Source organism: Tauraco erythrolophus, chromosome 23, assembly GCF_009769465.1.
Source record: "Tauraco erythrolophus isolate bTauEry1 chromosome 23, bTauEry1.pri, whole genome shotgun sequence".
Taxonomy (NCBI): domain Eukaryota; kingdom Metazoa; phylum Chordata; class Aves; order Musophagiformes; family Musophagidae; genus Tauraco; species Tauraco erythrolophus.
The window spans coordinates 4,976,997-4,993,333 of NC_141487.1; the positions used below are offsets into that span (position 1 = coordinate 4,976,997).

The 16,337-nt window shown below is 45.6% G+C and overlaps 1 protein-coding gene across 1 annotated transcript; it reads right to left on the reverse strand.

Moving 5' to 3' along the window:
• Window positions 1–249: 249 nt before the first annotated feature.
• On the reverse strand, window positions 250–10,823 carry CA6 (carbonic anhydrase 6). Its single transcript, XM_086625736.1, has 9 exons — window positions 10,745–10,823; window positions 8,473–8,655; window positions 4,917–5,065; window positions 4,414–4,509; window positions 3,794–3,860; window positions 3,306–3,463; window positions 2,000–2,123; window positions 1,420–1,518; window positions 250–863 (listed from the first exon to the last, which is right to left on the reverse strand). Exons 1-9 carry the CDS (start codon window positions 10,821–10,823, stop codon window positions 250–252), a joined length of 1,569 nt encoding a protein of 522 aa, XP_086481862.1.
• Between the last annotated feature and the right edge of the window lie 5,514 nt (window positions 10,824–16,337).

The following is a 16,337-nucleotide window of genomic DNA, read 5'->3' on the forward strand; positions in this document are numbered from 1 at the left end:
CAGACTCCTGGGAGAGATGTGACAATGCAAGGTGCTGGACTGTGCTGAATTCTGCTCTGTTCTTTGCCTCTATCCCACTGATGGAGGCTTTGCTTTCTTGGAAGATGACCTGGAACGCTAGCAGGTGCATAGTGAAGCCTATACATAGCAAAAGGAGAAACAAGCAATCTAAGTTTTCTCTTAGCTTCCTCAGCAAGCAGTTTGGAGTCTTCTGCTGCTTTGGGGGAGGGGAAAAAAAAAAAGTTGGCATCACTGACAGCTGGTGTCAGACTCCAGAACCACCCCTCCCAGGAGGGTCATGGAGGTTTCTCCCCATGCTACAACATCTCCCTTCAGTTGCCCTGGTTTGCACAGTGCAAGTGCCCGAACATCTGCAGGACTGAGAACTTGGCTCCACAGGTTCACATGAGTCATCCACCCTGCAAAACCATTGGAGAATGTCCCAAGAAGAGTGTCTCTATCTTTCCCAAGGACAAGTGTCCCTCCAGCCTGGCTCACGTACCCCTTCTGGATACTCTCTGCTTTACCAGCTGCTCCATTGAGCCATAAATTCGCCATTCCAGAGTGGGAAGCCCATGCCATGCAGTAGTGCAACCAATCTTGTGCCTTGTAGTACAGGGGGAAGCTGATGGAATGGCCTCCTATCCACAATCCCACATCTGTGCCCACAGTCACCACTAGCTCGTTATCCCTCTCCTGTGTGGAGTAGGAAAGAACAGTCTGACTGCCAGCATGTTGAGCTTTTGCCCAGAAACACAACGTGAAGGCTTGGAGAGACATGTCACGGAGGGGCTGAACGGTCACAAAACTCTCAATGTTTTCCACTGGGAAGTAGAAAGCTGGAAAAGTGCTGGATTTAATACCTGAAATAACCAAAAAGTCAGCTGTTGTGTTTCCTGCTGTGCCTATAAATAAGCCTAAAGCCTGAAGAATACACCCACAGGAACTGGCAAGGCTGTGACAGTCTCAGCTGTCTTGAGCCGCAGTTACTGGCGTGTGTTGTACCAACAGGGAAGGGACCTGAAATGACAAAAAGCTTAGCTCCCTCACCCAACTGTTTGGGAAAATCTCTCTTATTCCCCCCGCCGCCCCCTTCCTCTGTTCTCATCTTGTGTAAAACAGAGATGATGATTTACCCTAGGGAAACTGTGAGCTTAAATTCCTCACTGATTGTAAAACATGTGCTTACATGTTGCAGGAGAAAGCTGCAGTTGCTGTCAGAGTAGCTAGATCAGGGCTAGCCTTAATGATGCTGTAGCTGAATTTCCATCAGCAGGCCTAAAGATGTGCAGGTAGAATTTTGCCCCGTATCAGTAGCAAACCTGTTAATGATTTAGGCCATTGAGGACAGCAGGGTATGGGCTCTTCATCCTTGGAAGATAAGCTGGACTCAAGGATAGACAGACGTGTGTTTCTTACCTACATGGCTCACTCCATTCAGCAAGTCTTTCTTCATGTCTTGGAGCTGCATCTGGATTTGTTCCAGTCGGAGGTTGAATTCTTCTGGATGGCATTGTTCTAGAGCAATCAGACAGCTGAATTTACAGAAGGCCAGGACCTGCACGTGGTAGATTTTCTGCCTTCTAGTTCATAGAAGGTTTGAAGAAAACCTTTGTTTTAAAATCCAGCATCTCACCTCCGTATGTGCCTGGCTAGAAACAGCCATGGCAGTGCTTAGTGGTTAGTGTACCCCACCCATACGGGTGCACCTGGACCTAGTATTCTTGTGTGGTGCCATGGAGCTCCACTTATGTTGGGAGATCCGTGTGACACCACTGCAGTCAAAACAAAGGGCTGGCACACAGCCTACCGCACCACTGCACCATCAGAAGCACGATGGGTTGGCAGGGGCATCTCCACCTGCTGTGCAGGGACTCTGCTACTCCTGGGAAAGATCTCCAGCATGCCTAGCTTAGTGGTTTGCAACTTATCTCCCTACACACGGGTTTCTTGCCCCTCCCTGGGGAAATTCTGAGTCCTGTGTGCTGACTCCCTTTACCTTGGGTGAGTTTGGCTCTGAAGGAGGACTCCACCACCCGCCCGTTGAGGAGCTGAGCGTGCCGGTAGTCGTTGCGTAGTGTCCTGTTGTGCCAGTCCAGCAAGGTGTTCTCCAGGAGGCTGATCTGTGGCAGTGCAGGCTTATTACGGAGGGCAACGGGAACAACGGTTTTGCCTAGAAGTGCAGTGTAGATCCTGCAGCTCAGGATTGAACCTAGCAGTTTGTTATGACCCACGGGGTCTCTAGCTGAGTATTAGCAAGGGAAAAGAACAGAACATGAAGGCTCTTAACAGCTAATTCATGACAAAGATATTTTCCCTGAAGGAAGGTTTTAACACCTGCCTGATGGTACGCATGGATGGAGATTTTGCTGCTATCCTGTAGGGTATGGCTTTCTCACAAGTGCCTACTAGCCTTCCCCCTGCCAAAAAGAATATTTCTTTTTTTTGGATGAGAACACACTGTGATCCTCCACTACCGTAGCCTCCACTTTATCTTGTTCTTTTCCTAGAAGAAAATGTTTCCGATGCTGCTTTTTCATTAAGGAAGATGAACCACTCTGCAAGACTCAGTGGTAAGCCAATTTTACGTGTGTTACTTTTTTCTCTGCTAAAGCCTTTGTCCTGTCAAGGCAGATGGAGAGAAGAGAAGGGGGTCCTGCCGTGTGCTGGTAATCAGCTGCTGGCCCAGGTGGGGTTACTGCCCTGTGCTCCTGTGCACCCAGCAACGTCCTCGGTTGTGCCTCCACCGGAGCCTGGATGAACCCTCTCCTGTCTCACAGCCAAAGTTCACAGCAGGCCACTCCTGAAATGACCCAATCTGGCTGCACAGTGTGAGTGTAGATAGAAAAAAACCTGAAATACTCTTCTGAAAATGTGCCAATTATTCTGTGATGATTTTAATGTTACGAATGGCTCTTTTATGCTTTTTGGGGTTGGTTTTTTTTTTTTGAGAATCTTGCAGTAGTCTTTGCCTGGTTGATTCTGACTGGTAGCTTCCTTTTGATAGTGCTTCAGTGTGGTTGAGCTTAAACGAGCGGAGCACTTTGTTATCGCTCACCAGACCTTGGGTGAACTGCTGCTGCACAGAAACTGACCCTTGCTGTGATGTAGCATCACTGTGTCATCACAGCCGCCTGTAATTCCAGTCACTTAGGAGTCTATCCCAAAAGCCCTATATGAGCAATGCCCTGTTTGCTCCTCTGTCAGGCTGTTGCCAAAATCACTAGAGGACAGAAAAGGAAACTCGTGTGGAAAGGTGAAGCATGAAGGAAATAGAAGCTGTTTGGTAAACAGCTGTCACTTACCTGTGTGTGTGACAGGACAATCGGAACATGAAAGATGGTCCAGATCACGCTCTCGGAGCAAGGTGGGGTTGTTAGTGAGCCCTGGTACCTGTAGAAGTGTGAGAGGTTGTCTGGCAGCATGGCTTGGACATCGAGAGAAGTGAGCTTTGTTGATTGACCTCAAAAGGAAACAGAGAGGCAATATTAACAGTTAATGGGGGACAGAGAAAGGTGAGAGTGATGTTAGAGCTGGGGTTGGCAAATCACCTTGCCCAAAGCACTGGTATGTTAGACCTTTGGCAGAACTGGATGAAGATGGAGGGAAATGGATGGTCCTTTCAGTCAGTCAATGGTTTGTCATTCAGAGATACCTGGGGGTCCTGGAGGTGGTGGGCAACTGCACCTCAGTGCTCTGCCAGTAGCTCCCAGGAAGCAGAGCGTATTTGTGGAGTACATACATACAGGTTTTGAGAATATGAAGGATGGAGAAAGGCATCCCCAGGTCTTACCTGCAAACCTGATTTTTGCCAGTTTGGAAATGAATTCACTGTAGTAGGTATTCTCAAAGTGCCCGTCCTAAACACAGCATAGAAACATGAACAAAAGGTTAGTGACCTGCCTGCCCTTCTATACTACTAATGAGCTTCGGGGAATAATTGATGACTTGGGAGACAGAGAACAAATACTATTGCAGATCTCTTGCTTGGTTGGACAATGCTAGGTATGATAAGGTGTGTACACATAAACCTCAGGTACAACAGTGAACTATAAGGATCCTTTTTCACCACTTCTAAATCCACACAAAACCAAGTGTTCCCATTTGCAAATCAGAGCAAGGCCTTGAGATACAGCAGGAAAAACCCAGCTGCCACACCTGATAATCCATCTGTTCTTCTTATGGGGCAAATGTTTCTGGGGCTCCTAAGTTTATTGGCTGGTATTGTGTGAACCCTAGATGGCATAAAGGAAGAACAGTCCTGCAGCAGCACAGCTCCCACAAACTGGTGGCAGGATGTCTCTCAGGATAGATGTGCAAACCTAGTACAGGCTGCGTGTGTCTGGGCTGTGATTATAGTATAAATGGTGATCACAGACTGGCCTTGCTCAGGAGCCCAGGCGTCAAACCTACCGCGTACAGGAAGGCAAGCACAGCCAATCCGTTTGGTTTGTCTTTGGCTTCTTCAAAGCTTGGGTAGTCCGCTGAGTTGTAATGGACAATGTGCAGCTGTCAGAAGAGAGACAGGGTCATTTAGCAAGCAGCTATAAATGGCTTCCTCGGTGCTTTAAAGGACCCGAGAGACCGAAGGGAGAGTCACTGTCCGCATTCCTGTTGCTTGTGCCTCACCGCACAGCCAAATAGACCTTCAGTGTAATAGGTCTGTGAGGAACGTGGAGGAATAACTGCATTTTTGAAGGCTATTAGTGCTATTGCAATGGCTTTTCTTAGTTTTCTGTGCCAGCACCATCAGGCTCAGCCCTTGCATTGCACAAACCACCTGCGCTTACGGGAGCCCTGTCTCTCCCACTTGCCTCTGCATTGCTTCCTGCAGGCTTTGTGGGCTGCAGCTTCCCATTTCCCAACTGCCAGACTTGCAATGCGCCCTCCCTCCAGCTCGCTCCCTTCGCAAGTACCTCCGCGAAGTATCTCATCCCATCTATGGTGTGTTCCGAGCCGCTGGTCTCCAGGTCCAGGCCACCCCAGTGCAGATGCATCTGTACAGCTGTGTAGAGGCTTGGGAGCCCTCTGGAGATGTGCATGGTGGGTGGCAAATCGATCTGAACTGAAAAACAGGATCGGAGACAGCAATGGGTGCAGCCATGCCCATTCTATAGTTACATTCCCAGTGCTTTCTGCCAGTAACAGTCTCTGAAAGAAGCTGGCAGAGTCACGTCCAGGGAACTGGCTCCAGTATGCAAGGGTAACCACTGAAGCTTAAAGTTAGGTGTGCTTAAAGTCCTTCCTGACCTCAGGCTCGTGCACCACAAAGAGCACATCAGGCACAGAGATGAGAAGGCACTAGCTGTGTCTGCAGACTTCTTTTCCCATCGGAGCAGCTCTGGGTTTTCCCTCAGGCACTAATAAAAGTGCTTTAATGCTCGTCTCTTGCGTGGTATGTCACATCTTGCAGGGCTCTGCTCAGATTTGTTAACTACTTTATTTCAAAGGAAGAAAAGGAGGATAGAGATCAACCAAGTGACTGGCCTCATCTAACCCGTCATCATAATTTCCAGTATCCTGGACTCTGCATCCTCTAGGAACAGGCTCACTGGGCCAGAGCCCTGTAAGCCTGAAAAGGCTGTGTTAACGCTTGAAGGATTTGTAGAGACAAATCTCTTTGCTTCTCCTTGCCAAGGAGTATTCACAAAGAGACTACGAAACATTTGTCTTCCTGCTCATGTACTGCCACAAATCATATATTATGTTAATAAATATGCCAAACCTAGGAGTGAAAATGCAGAATTGCCTCATCCTAATGAAAGCCCAGAGCGCATTATAAAAAATAGCAACTATCCTTGCAAAACGTAGCACAGGATATATGATTCACGAGTCACAGTTGGGTTTGCAAGAAGTTTCCTTTTTTGTAAACTATTTACAGACATACAAGATGAAAACATGTTTCCTTGTAATATCCCAAAGAGTCTAGAGTGGGGAAAAAACCCATCTACCTTATTTTTAATGTAAAATCCCTACTGACTGCCTTCCATAATTAAGGTTATTTACTTCAAGTACTTCACCACGGTTTCTATTTTCTGCAAAACACAGCCAGAGAATCGTGCTCCGGGTTTGTGGGAAGCTTAAGCCTTCTGCAAGGAATTTTATGCAAATACTTTGCTGAAAGCACGAAGGTAGGTAACAGCCCAGTTTGCTTTTACTTTTCACCCGTGGAAAGTATGACTGCTCTGGGCTGCAAGTGCCTTACTCCTATTAGCTCTAGTTTGGCCCGGCGTTGGGAAATCAGCTGGGATTGTGCAGTGTGAGTCTGAGCCCAGCTGCCTGTTTTCCCATCTCTGGCCTCTGAGGCAGTTGAGTTAATGAAGGCCACACTTGACGTCCCAGTTCTAAGAAAAATCTGTTACTGGAAGAAGTTGCACGCACCCTGAATGGATGGCATTTTAATCTTGCAGAGCTGTACGTGTCCTCGCTGCCTACTAGAGGACTGATCCTGCCTAAAAAAGGAAGGAAAAAAAAAAAACGGGCAGGGAAAAAAAAAAAAAAAAGCCAGGAAAAAAAAAGGCAAGGGGCAGGGGGAAAAAAAAAGGCAAAGGACAGGAAAAAAGGCAAAGGGCAAAAAAGGAAAAAAAAAGGCAAAGGGTAAAAAAGGGGGGATGGGAGAGGAAAAGGGGCAAAAAAGGGGGGGTAAAGAAAAGGGGCAAAAAATGTGAGGAAAAAGGGGAAAAAAACCCCAAAAGTCCAAATGCCAAATACAAAAGGCTTCATTAACTTAAGGTTGCCTGTGTGAGCGTGTGTCTGCACAGATAAAATAGGATATTCAGGTGCAAATTCCTCGTGCAGACACTCTGCACTACTGCAAATAGGCTTTATCAGGTGGGATTTAGCCTGGTAATTGTGCAACTAGAAAGTGTAGCTGGTTTCTAAGGTGAGCCAGTTGGTCTTTAGCTCCTGAGAGCCTGCAAGGAGAGTCCTGCTGATAAATCCATTTCCTGTCCCTTTCAGATCTGCTGAGTATTTTCTAATGTGAATCAGTGAAATATTTTCCCTGAGATATATTGCTACCCTGTCCCACTGCACCAAAACCAGTAGGAAAACCTAGCCTGACTTTAGAGGAGCTGTGAATAAGGACAGTTATTTTGCCTTTGTGCTTTTCTAAAACGCCTGGTGTGAGAAAATCATTGTTTCAATGTTAACAAAAGAAAATAGGAAAACACACGTGCAGTCAGATCTGCAAGGGAAAGCTGCAGGGTTTCATTTGTAGGCAGTCAGGACAGCAATGCTGACATGAGAGCTTGGAACTCCATGTTGAGCTTGTGTGGGCCACAACCAGGAGTACTTATTCATTATGTTTTCAGAAATACAATCACAACAGTCTTTCTCTGAAGGCAGTATGTCTCTCCTCGCTTCATTTCCTTGCTCTCACTCCATACAGAGAGGAAGAAAGGACTGTTGTGTGGGATTACAGAGCTACCAGCTTTGTTCCAAACACTTTCCCAAAACCACTCATTCTCTCCTCATTGCAGCTATTAGAAAATTCTCTTGTTGCTCATCTGTAGTCCAAAAGCATTATCCCGACAGTACCAGCTGATGAATTATTTAGACAATGAATTATAGACTGCAGCAGGGGAATCCAGGACCTCCTAAATTGAGCCTTGCACTGAGACTGTGTGGCCAAAGGCAAGGGTTTTAACCCATGCTGTGCTTCAGCTTCCCTTCCTCAAACCTGAAACACCAGTCCTCTAACTGTAAGGGGGGGATTCTCCTTTGTGTTGTACTTTGTGTGACCTACATCTAACTGAACCTGGGATGCAAACTTGCTTCTCAACTACAGTTCCCTATTTCTATTGCTTTTAGTTCTTATTACTGCACAGGGGCAAAAGATGCATTTTCTGGATGCAGAGAGGAGTCAGTATGTCCCAAATACCACTCACTACTATAGTCCTGTAGTCTTGTGGCTCACTGAAAGAAAGGGTCAATCTATAATGCTCTAGCTGCCTTTTATCCCTTTTTCATGTCTAACAGAAAAAATATCTTGCAGAACCATAATTGCCTTTTATTTGGTTGGTTTATGTATGAGTTTCTGGACAGATTTCCCGTGTGATTGGGGAAAATGGCAAAACTAAGAGACCAGAATGAATTGAGATGGCAAAGCAAAGTAAGGTGAGTTCCAAAGAAAAAAGAGCATTGGAACAGATTGCCCAGAGAAGTGTAGATGCCCCATCCCTGGAAGTGTTCAAGGCCAGGTTGGACGAGGCTTTGGGCAACCTGGTGTAGTGGAGGGTGTCCCTGCCCATGGCAGGGAGGTTGGAACTAGATGATCTTTGAGGTCCCTTCCAACCCTAACCATTCTATGATTCTATGATGTGTGTTCATCTCAGCACTCTTCCATCAACCCTCTAAGTGCACAGAACCCGAGCTCCTTGGTGAAGGAGCTAACAAAGGGGTGTGGATAAGACAGCTGGGTCTTCAGGACAGACCTACCATTAAAGGCATCTGTGATCCCTCCAGCCTTACCAGAGTGGCCGTTGTTGGTCATGGTGAAATCCCCCTGCGAAGGCTCGTCGTAACCGCTCAGCTCCAGCGGCAGCAACTGGGGGTTGTACCTCACTTTTTTCCTCTGGATGTCAATTGGAGATTGGTGCTTGCCGGCACAGTCTGCAAAGTGCTTTCCCCAGTGCTCTTCATCCAGCTCTCCTTCTGCGTGGAGGAGAAGCAAAGCAAGTTATTAGGATGTGGTGAGAACTGCTGCTAGCTCAGGAGTCAAAAAACTCGCCTTGTTTGCCAGCAAGGGTGCCAATCTAGTTGTTATAGCACCAGGGGCTGCAGCAATAAAAGGTTTCTCTGCCTTCCCTAGAGTGAAAATACACATTATTCTGACTGCAGGACAGCTGTGCTGCAAAATAAGAAACCTGCATTGCAGTAATAGCTTACTGGTCACTGGAGACTGAACCTCCGCCGGCAGAGAAGCAGTGTTTATATAGAAATGGGGATTTAAAGGTCTCAGCTGCCAAAGGTGTGGGATCAGGTTCTCCACCAATGTGAGAGTGAACAGGACCAGGGCACTATGTGGGAAGTCTCTGCCTAGGATCAGGAACTGGCAGCAAATTCGCTATTTTTAACCCAGGGAGAGAGCTACTAAAAGAAGAATAGGGGTGAAATGGTTTAAATGGTTTTAATGGTTTTGCCTGTTTTCTGGGACAGGAATGGTCTGGGGAGGCTTTGATGTCCTGGGTGTGTTTTTTATTAACAAAACCCACCCCTCCCCTGAGCACAATGCTGTGCCTCTTCCCGGCACCCCCTTTTTACTCACAACAAATAATGACAAAGTGATTCATTGCTTTTGTGAGGCAGCTCCTGGTGTGGAATAGGACCTGGGGGCCCCAATCCGGGATTTGGTTGATTGCTCTGAGCTCTTGATGGCCCTTCAGCCCCCAGGTCTAACAGCCCCCAAAGGTCATGCTAAGGGTTAATACCAGCTCCTTTCCTGCTCAGTGTCATTAGCTCAGACACAAACATTTGACATGGGACTAGGAACTTAAAGCCCCTACCTTCACCTGCACATGCTCATTTAAAACTAAAATCCTCCTGTGGTCAACTACGGAGGAAGCAAATGTGCAAGGGACCTGGCGTGCTGGACACGATCCATTTTCCAATCCTCTAAGCCTCTTAGCCCTAATTTGAATCTTTCCTGCAGAGGTCTGGGTGCTGCTGGAACTATTAACAAATGCTTGAACCCTTCAAGGCTATTTGCCCTCTCCATAGTGCTATATTTAGGACTTTAAGGATAAGTAGAAATTTTTATTCTATCTCTGTCAGGGCTATGACCGACAATCAGTATGGAAAGCTTTTCTTCTTCACCCCAGAACTGCAATATATTGATCAGTGTCAGAGTTAAGTGTGCCTGAGTCAGACAGAGATAGAGCGAAGGAATAATCATTATGTGACTGTTGAACTCACTGACTTCAAATCCTGCAGAGATGGTTTGGAAGGAGAGGCGATTGTTTTAAAAAGAAAACAGTTAAAACCTGCTTCATCACCTTCCTAATTTTCAAATTATTATAATTACAGCCACACCTGGGGATATGTTACTATTTGCCAAATCTTTTCTTTTTATTTCATGTAAGCAATGTCAGTTTGCAGGTCTCTCTTTCCTGACGTTGATTAAATATGGGGGCTTAGGAGATGCAGACAGCCTGGGCAAACGAAAATCCAGAGAGAACTTCTGCAAACAGTTTAGTGTCTTCATTGCAATATTGCATCTATTCAACAATGTCCTTTGTTTCAGCTTGATTCTCAGCCCAGCGAAGATCATAAAAGAACTACTTCAAAGTGCTCTGCAAGCAACCCCATGAAACAAATGAAAATCAGATAAAATTTCACAAAATACGTACAAACATAAGTAAAAACTTCCTAGTGATCTGTACGTCATGGGATGTGACAATAAAATAATGAGCAGGCAGTATTTAAAGCTTTTTCCTTCCAGGATCATCCAAAGGCCAGCTTTTATTCTAACACATTGTAAAGATTTTCCACATTGTTTGAACCTCATTGGTCTGCCAACTCCAACGACGTGTCCTAACCACACAAAGGAGTAAAAAGGGGTGGCATTGAAGAGAATCACTTTCAAGACAAAGTGGAATAAATTATGGAATAAATTAGCTGCTCTGCAGAGATCTTTCACTACCGGAGAGTCAAGCTGAGTGTTGCTTCTGCAGCACAAAAAGGGTGGGAGCATCTTTAGCAAAGCAGCCAGTAGCAGCCCTGAAACAGCCTAATTTTTCATTACCTTTGTAGGTCCAGTGCACTAGGTGAGGGCAGCTCAGGTGCACCAGGAGCAGGTGGAACAAGGCAGCTGCGATCCACATGTCTCTTGCCGTATCTGCAATTGGAATCAAGGTGGGGAGTGCATTTCTTTAGAAGTTTTCAGGAAGCATAAATACCAATTTGCTCTGGGTCTGGCCTTTACAGCACCTATCCCACCCTTCTCCTCACCCATCCAAAACAATCACAGCAAACAATGCCACAAAGACTTTATTTGGACAGTCAGCTTTAAGGCACTTTACTGATCCTCTGAACAGGTTTCCCCTTGATGGCCAAAGCTGATGGCTTCGAAGTCGTGGTCTGACCCCAGCTGCTGCATGCTCCCTGCCTGCTTCTCTTGTCTGTCCATTCCTGATGAGCAGGTAGAAAAGCTTCATTGCAAGTATCTGTAGGACGGTGCTTTGTAAGCAAATATACCTAATGAAGATCTCAAAGCACTGGCCTGAGGTGGCCAGCTGTTTCCTTCTTACACGGCCGCAGGAGCTGAGGCAGAAGGCATTTAAGGGACTGGTTTTCAAAAGTGCTCAGCATTCACAATCCTATCAGAAGTCAAAATTGTAGACACAGCTCTGTTGAAAATCAGACTTCTGAGGCCAGATTTAAAAGTGCTGCACGCCCACAAGCGTAGTATTTCAAAGCATTTTGCTTTCAACACCTTCCCTAGTCACTGAAAATCTAGTTTTGAATGTGAGAGGTTTGCAACCTTTTGAAAATTCAGAGCTCTGAAAAACTGTTTGGACTGTTGAAAGATACAGGCAAGATACAAAGTACAGAAGCACTGATGGCTTTTTAAAAAACATACAGGAATTCAAATAAAAACTAGCAGGTGTCAGATGTCTAAATGCTCTTTTGGACTTCAGTAGCTGCTTTGTACATCTTTAGACACTTGATTTCCTTAAAAACATGTCAGAACCAAGCAGTCGCCCGAGGTTCAGTGAAAAAGGTATTCAGCAGACCAGGGAACAGACCATGCCGGCCTTTTTGTATCCTGTTACTAAGCAAATGTCATTCCCTTTGAAAAGCCTTCTCCTCCCACCCGGAGGGCTATCAACAGCCCTTGCTGCCCAGCAGTAACTCCCAACCCATAAACACATGGGTTAATAACAAAAGGGGAGCGGAAATCTCCCCAGAAATGGAATTTTCACCCAATACTGGGAAGAGCTTCAGCTTCCACCAAATGCAGTACAACTTTGCTGTCAATTTTAGGTGCCAGGCAGCAATATTAAACATTTGGCAAAAAAGCTCACATCCGTGAAATCTCAGCCTGTTTGCAATGTCCCTGCCACTTCTAATAATATCTGCAATTATTATTTTCAGCAATAAGGTGCATAATATCAGCAATTCAACAACAAGAGCCATAGGTGAGTTACAGATTTCATGTGAACTCAGGTTTCTAGGATTAGACACTGCTGAAGAACAGAAGCAGGGTTTTTTATTCAAAGCCTATTTTTTGCAAGTGAATTGGTAACATTAAAATGCTTTCCTAGTTAGCTGTTTTGTGCAGTGCATATTTAATCTTTGGGAACTGCTGTAATATAAAGGTGATTAACCAAATGTGTATTTTTCCCCTCTCTCCCCTAAAGAAGTCATTTATTCCGACAGTTGCACTGAACTGTGTAAGGACTAAACTAATCAAACATGCCCTGCAATGCACTTTGTAATCCTTGTGTATCCAGTTGGGTAAATAGGCTTTGAAATTAGCTGAGGGAGAAATTTTGGGGGTTTATACCTGTGTACACTCCCGGATTCCACACGGCAGCACAGGAGGGTGTGAACAAGAGTCGAGAACAGGAGGTGGCCTCTGCAGCAAAGCATCCCTCCTGCCACCCTGCCTGTGTGCCAAGGGTGTTTAAATGGGTGTCATCTGGGGACACGCTGTTTCTCTTGTCTGTGCTTTATCGATCAGCTAGCCCAGTCTGCACAAAGGATTTGAAATAAAGCCCATTCGATAATGTACTGGTGCCAGGAAACTGGAGATGACAGTGAATTCGTTTTTAATGGAGCTTTTGCAACGTGCTAAAATTGTGCCATTTCATTTGACATCAGCAGGAGCTGTGGGTGCTCTGCACGTCCAAAAGCCACATCTCTGTTAGCTTCCCCCAAATTAGTGGCTACTCTGGAAGACACAGCAGTCTGGGAAGAGAATTTACTAGGGGCACTAAGTATTAATTTGTTTTGGAGTTGTGACAGAAGAATAATTTAAATTAAGCTCTTTAAATCTATTTGAATATTAAGCTTCAAACTACAAGCTGGATAATATGGAAGGAGTCCTCCTGTATAAAGCATTGCATATGTCAACAGTTGCTTATTGGTTCTCAGAGCTATAGCTTTTTTTAGTGTACATGATATTAAATCTGGCTGGCTTGAGTCTTGTCTTTATTAGTCAGCTGTTTTGTTACCTCAATCTAATTGCTAGAGAGAAGTATGGATGCAGTGCCTAGGAACTCCAGGGATCACGGCAGGACCATGCTTGAAGTAACCTGCTGTTTTACAGGTGAGGAAGACTGTAGGTTTAACAGGAACCATCTCTGCACCCGAACTGAGCCAGTGGGAAAATCTAATGTCCGGTACCTCAGCCATGAATATTCTTGGCATGATGTCTTCACAAAGGCAGGGGACTCTCACACGGACGCAGTTACACAGACTTCAGCCTCCCCCCTCCCGCCCTGAGTACAGTAGGAAATAAGCCTTTTATCCCACATTGTTGGCTTCCACACAATTCACTTTTATCTCTACAGTTTTCCCTGACTCTTTGCCATCTTTTAAATCCTACTTCTCCCAGGCTATTCCCTCTGCCCTCGCTGGCCTAAAGCTCAGCTCGAGTCTGACTTTCAGATCCATTCGGAGTATTGGCAGCCACATTAAAACCTTGACATGGCATTGAAGTAGCTGGCTCAATACCTCAGCGCTCCTTTGACCCAGAACTTGAAAGGGTTAACTCCTTTCCCTCTGAATCAGCAGGAATTTCATCAGGGGTTGCAGTAATAGCTGCATCACTCCCAAGTTCAGCAAACATTTGACCAGGAACCGGCTTTTTGATATGAGACGGACAGATTGCCTTCAGTCAGGCTATTTCGTTTTTAAGTGAGTCTAAAACCTCTTCAACCAGAGCTCTCTCTGCTGAAGTCATGCTGGATGAATAAAAGTGTTCAGAGAACACAGGAGTTTTGCAAAAGACAAAAGGCAGCTAGGGCTGGTAGGCTCAAACCCATGAGTAAAGCTGGCAATAGCTGCACGGATTGAAACATGAGATCCTTTTATTCAACAATTCCTGTAATGTTTTTACATCTTCCTTCCAAAACTGGCCCTCACTTCTTTTAAATTTTGCCCATGCTTTTTAAATTTTTTATTTCCTTTTTGTCCCCTGGCCTTCAGCTACATACAGGTATCACAGAAGTCAGAGGAAGAAAAGCGTTGGAATTAATTTCTCCGGTTCACATGATCCCTTTAGGCCTCGTTCCTCTTACGTGATATTTTGATGTGCTTGGCTAAATTCACCTTCTACCGACATAAATTCGGATATGTTTGTTGATTCTGGTGACGCTTTGTGATGCAAACGGGCTTTGAGGCAGTCAGAGATGGACATGGCAGGTTTACACCGATGTTCCCGAGGGCAGGATTTGCCCATTTTAAAGCAGGGAGGTTTCCTCTGCAAATTCCATTTCATGGTCTAACAGATCTCAGCATTAACTCCCTGCAGTTCACTGTCAACCTAAATTTTCTTTTTCTCAGTTTCAGCCAATTACTCTTAGTTATAGCTATAGCCCTTGGATTATCCTAAAATACTTTTCCCTCTTTAATGTTCACATCACTTCTGGGGTGGTTATCACCTCACTGCCACACCACCATGAGCAGCCTTTCACTCACCACTTCCCCAAGGTGGTGAAAAGGACAATGGGATGCTATAAAAAGAGGAGAACACGGTCAAATAATCCCTCTTCATTTTAATTTCCAGGAAATGTAATCACAGTGCTTGTCATATCTATATAGGTCTGCTCTGCAGACTTTGCCGAAAGTGACTCCATGTTCTGGATCCCTGTTTGAGACTTTGAAAAAATGCAATATGTGAAGGGAAGATTAGGAGAGGGGAGGTCAATCTTCCCTCTGCATTTAGTGTGAGGCACACAAGAACATGGCCTGAACGTGGTGATTGAAGGAGTGCTGTTGAGAGCCAGCCTGGGAGAAATTTTTCTGCCATAGCAGGGCTCTGTGCTGTGTACTGGATGGTAGTGGGTTAAAGAAGGAATAATTCAATGACAAGACAGCTTGGCAGGATGTGCAAATACCTGTCTACCTTCTCAGACACTGTCTCATTAATATTTTATACATATCTGCACCTCCCTTCCATAAAAATAGTCATTTTGCTCCTGATCTCCCAGTGTAATAACACACAGAGGAGGCACAGTTGCTGCTCAATCTCTCTGAAAATCAATATTAGCAGTGCATAAACACAGGAGAAGACCCCAAGCCCCTCAACAAACAAACACTCTTCACAGAAAAAATAACGGCTCTGGAAATGCAGCTGTTGCCCAGTGCTGGGTAAGCACTTTTCCCTTCTTGCTTCAGCTGCATTGTGTGTTGAGCAGCTGTGACATCCAGTGGCCAAACACAATACGGTTGGATTTGGTACAGAACTCTTCATACATGGTAACAATAACAGAGCCCTTCCATCACACTTTTCATCTTCAAAGAGCCGTATAAACAGTAATTCATTAACCCTGACACAGCTCAGTGAGGCAGATGAATGTAGTGACCCTAAAAGTACACATGAGAAGGGGAAACCACTGTCCAAGCTCTCCACAAGCATGGCAACCAGCCCTCTTGGGAGGTGAAGAGCTTGCCCTAGGGCTAGAGCACAGGACCTTCACCCACCACTGCAGAGAGCAGCTGCTGAGAGATAAGGGATCATCATCTGATGAAGAGGTCCCACCTATGGGAAGGGTTGTGCTCTTTTTCCCTAGAGCAAGAGAGCCCATGATGAGGGACTGGGGAAAGTTATATGAGAGGATGCATCAGGATCAGAGCTGATTTGGAAGAGATGCTTTGTCAGAGGCCTGGTCAGAGGAAAAGGCTTCTGCAGTGATTTTCTGAAGATGTCAGAGGACTTTGTTGGTAGATGTGGAAGGTAGGGAAGGGAGCGCAAACATGGATTTGGATTAAGAAATACGGTAGTGGAATCAAAGAAATGTGACTGTAATGAGATCCCAGCAGTTTCCCCCAGTAAGGATTCCTGTTGCTACAGGTAAATGGGAAGATACAGAAAACAAATCAGTGGAAAAAAGCTGGGTCTCACCCATGGAGCAGGGCATCCCAGATTGATGCTAGCAAACATCTGTTCCACAAAGAAAGAAGTGGACCAAGAGATGGGTTTTCACAGGCCCTGGTTGATGGGGAGGAAGAGTGGGTATAAAGTCTTTGACAGGTTCAATCGTAGCATTGGGTGCATGTGCTGCATTTCAGACTTTGCTCAGCTCTTTGCCTGTGCTTAAGGTACGTGCTGCGGGATCGGAGTGGGGGAGCAGGGTGTATTTGCTGAGCTGCTGACAGCCTGTGAGCGC

What these genes read in the sequence shown, in the direction of transcription:
- CA6 (XM_086625736.1), bottom strand. Translation starts at nt 10,823, where the DNA reads ATGTGGATCGCAGCTGCCTTGTTCCACCTGCTCCTGGTGCACCTGAGC. An exon ending in AGTGCACTGGACCTACAAAG is followed by an intron (nt 8,656 to 10,744) that starts GTAATGAAAAAT and finishes TCCTCCACGCAG; the next exon opens with AAGGAGAGCTGGATGAAGAG. An exon ending in CAGAGCCAAACTCACCCAAG is followed by an intron (nt 1,519 to 1,999) that starts GTAAAGGGAGTC and finishes TGATTGCTCTAG; the next exon opens with AACAATGCCATCCAGAAGAA.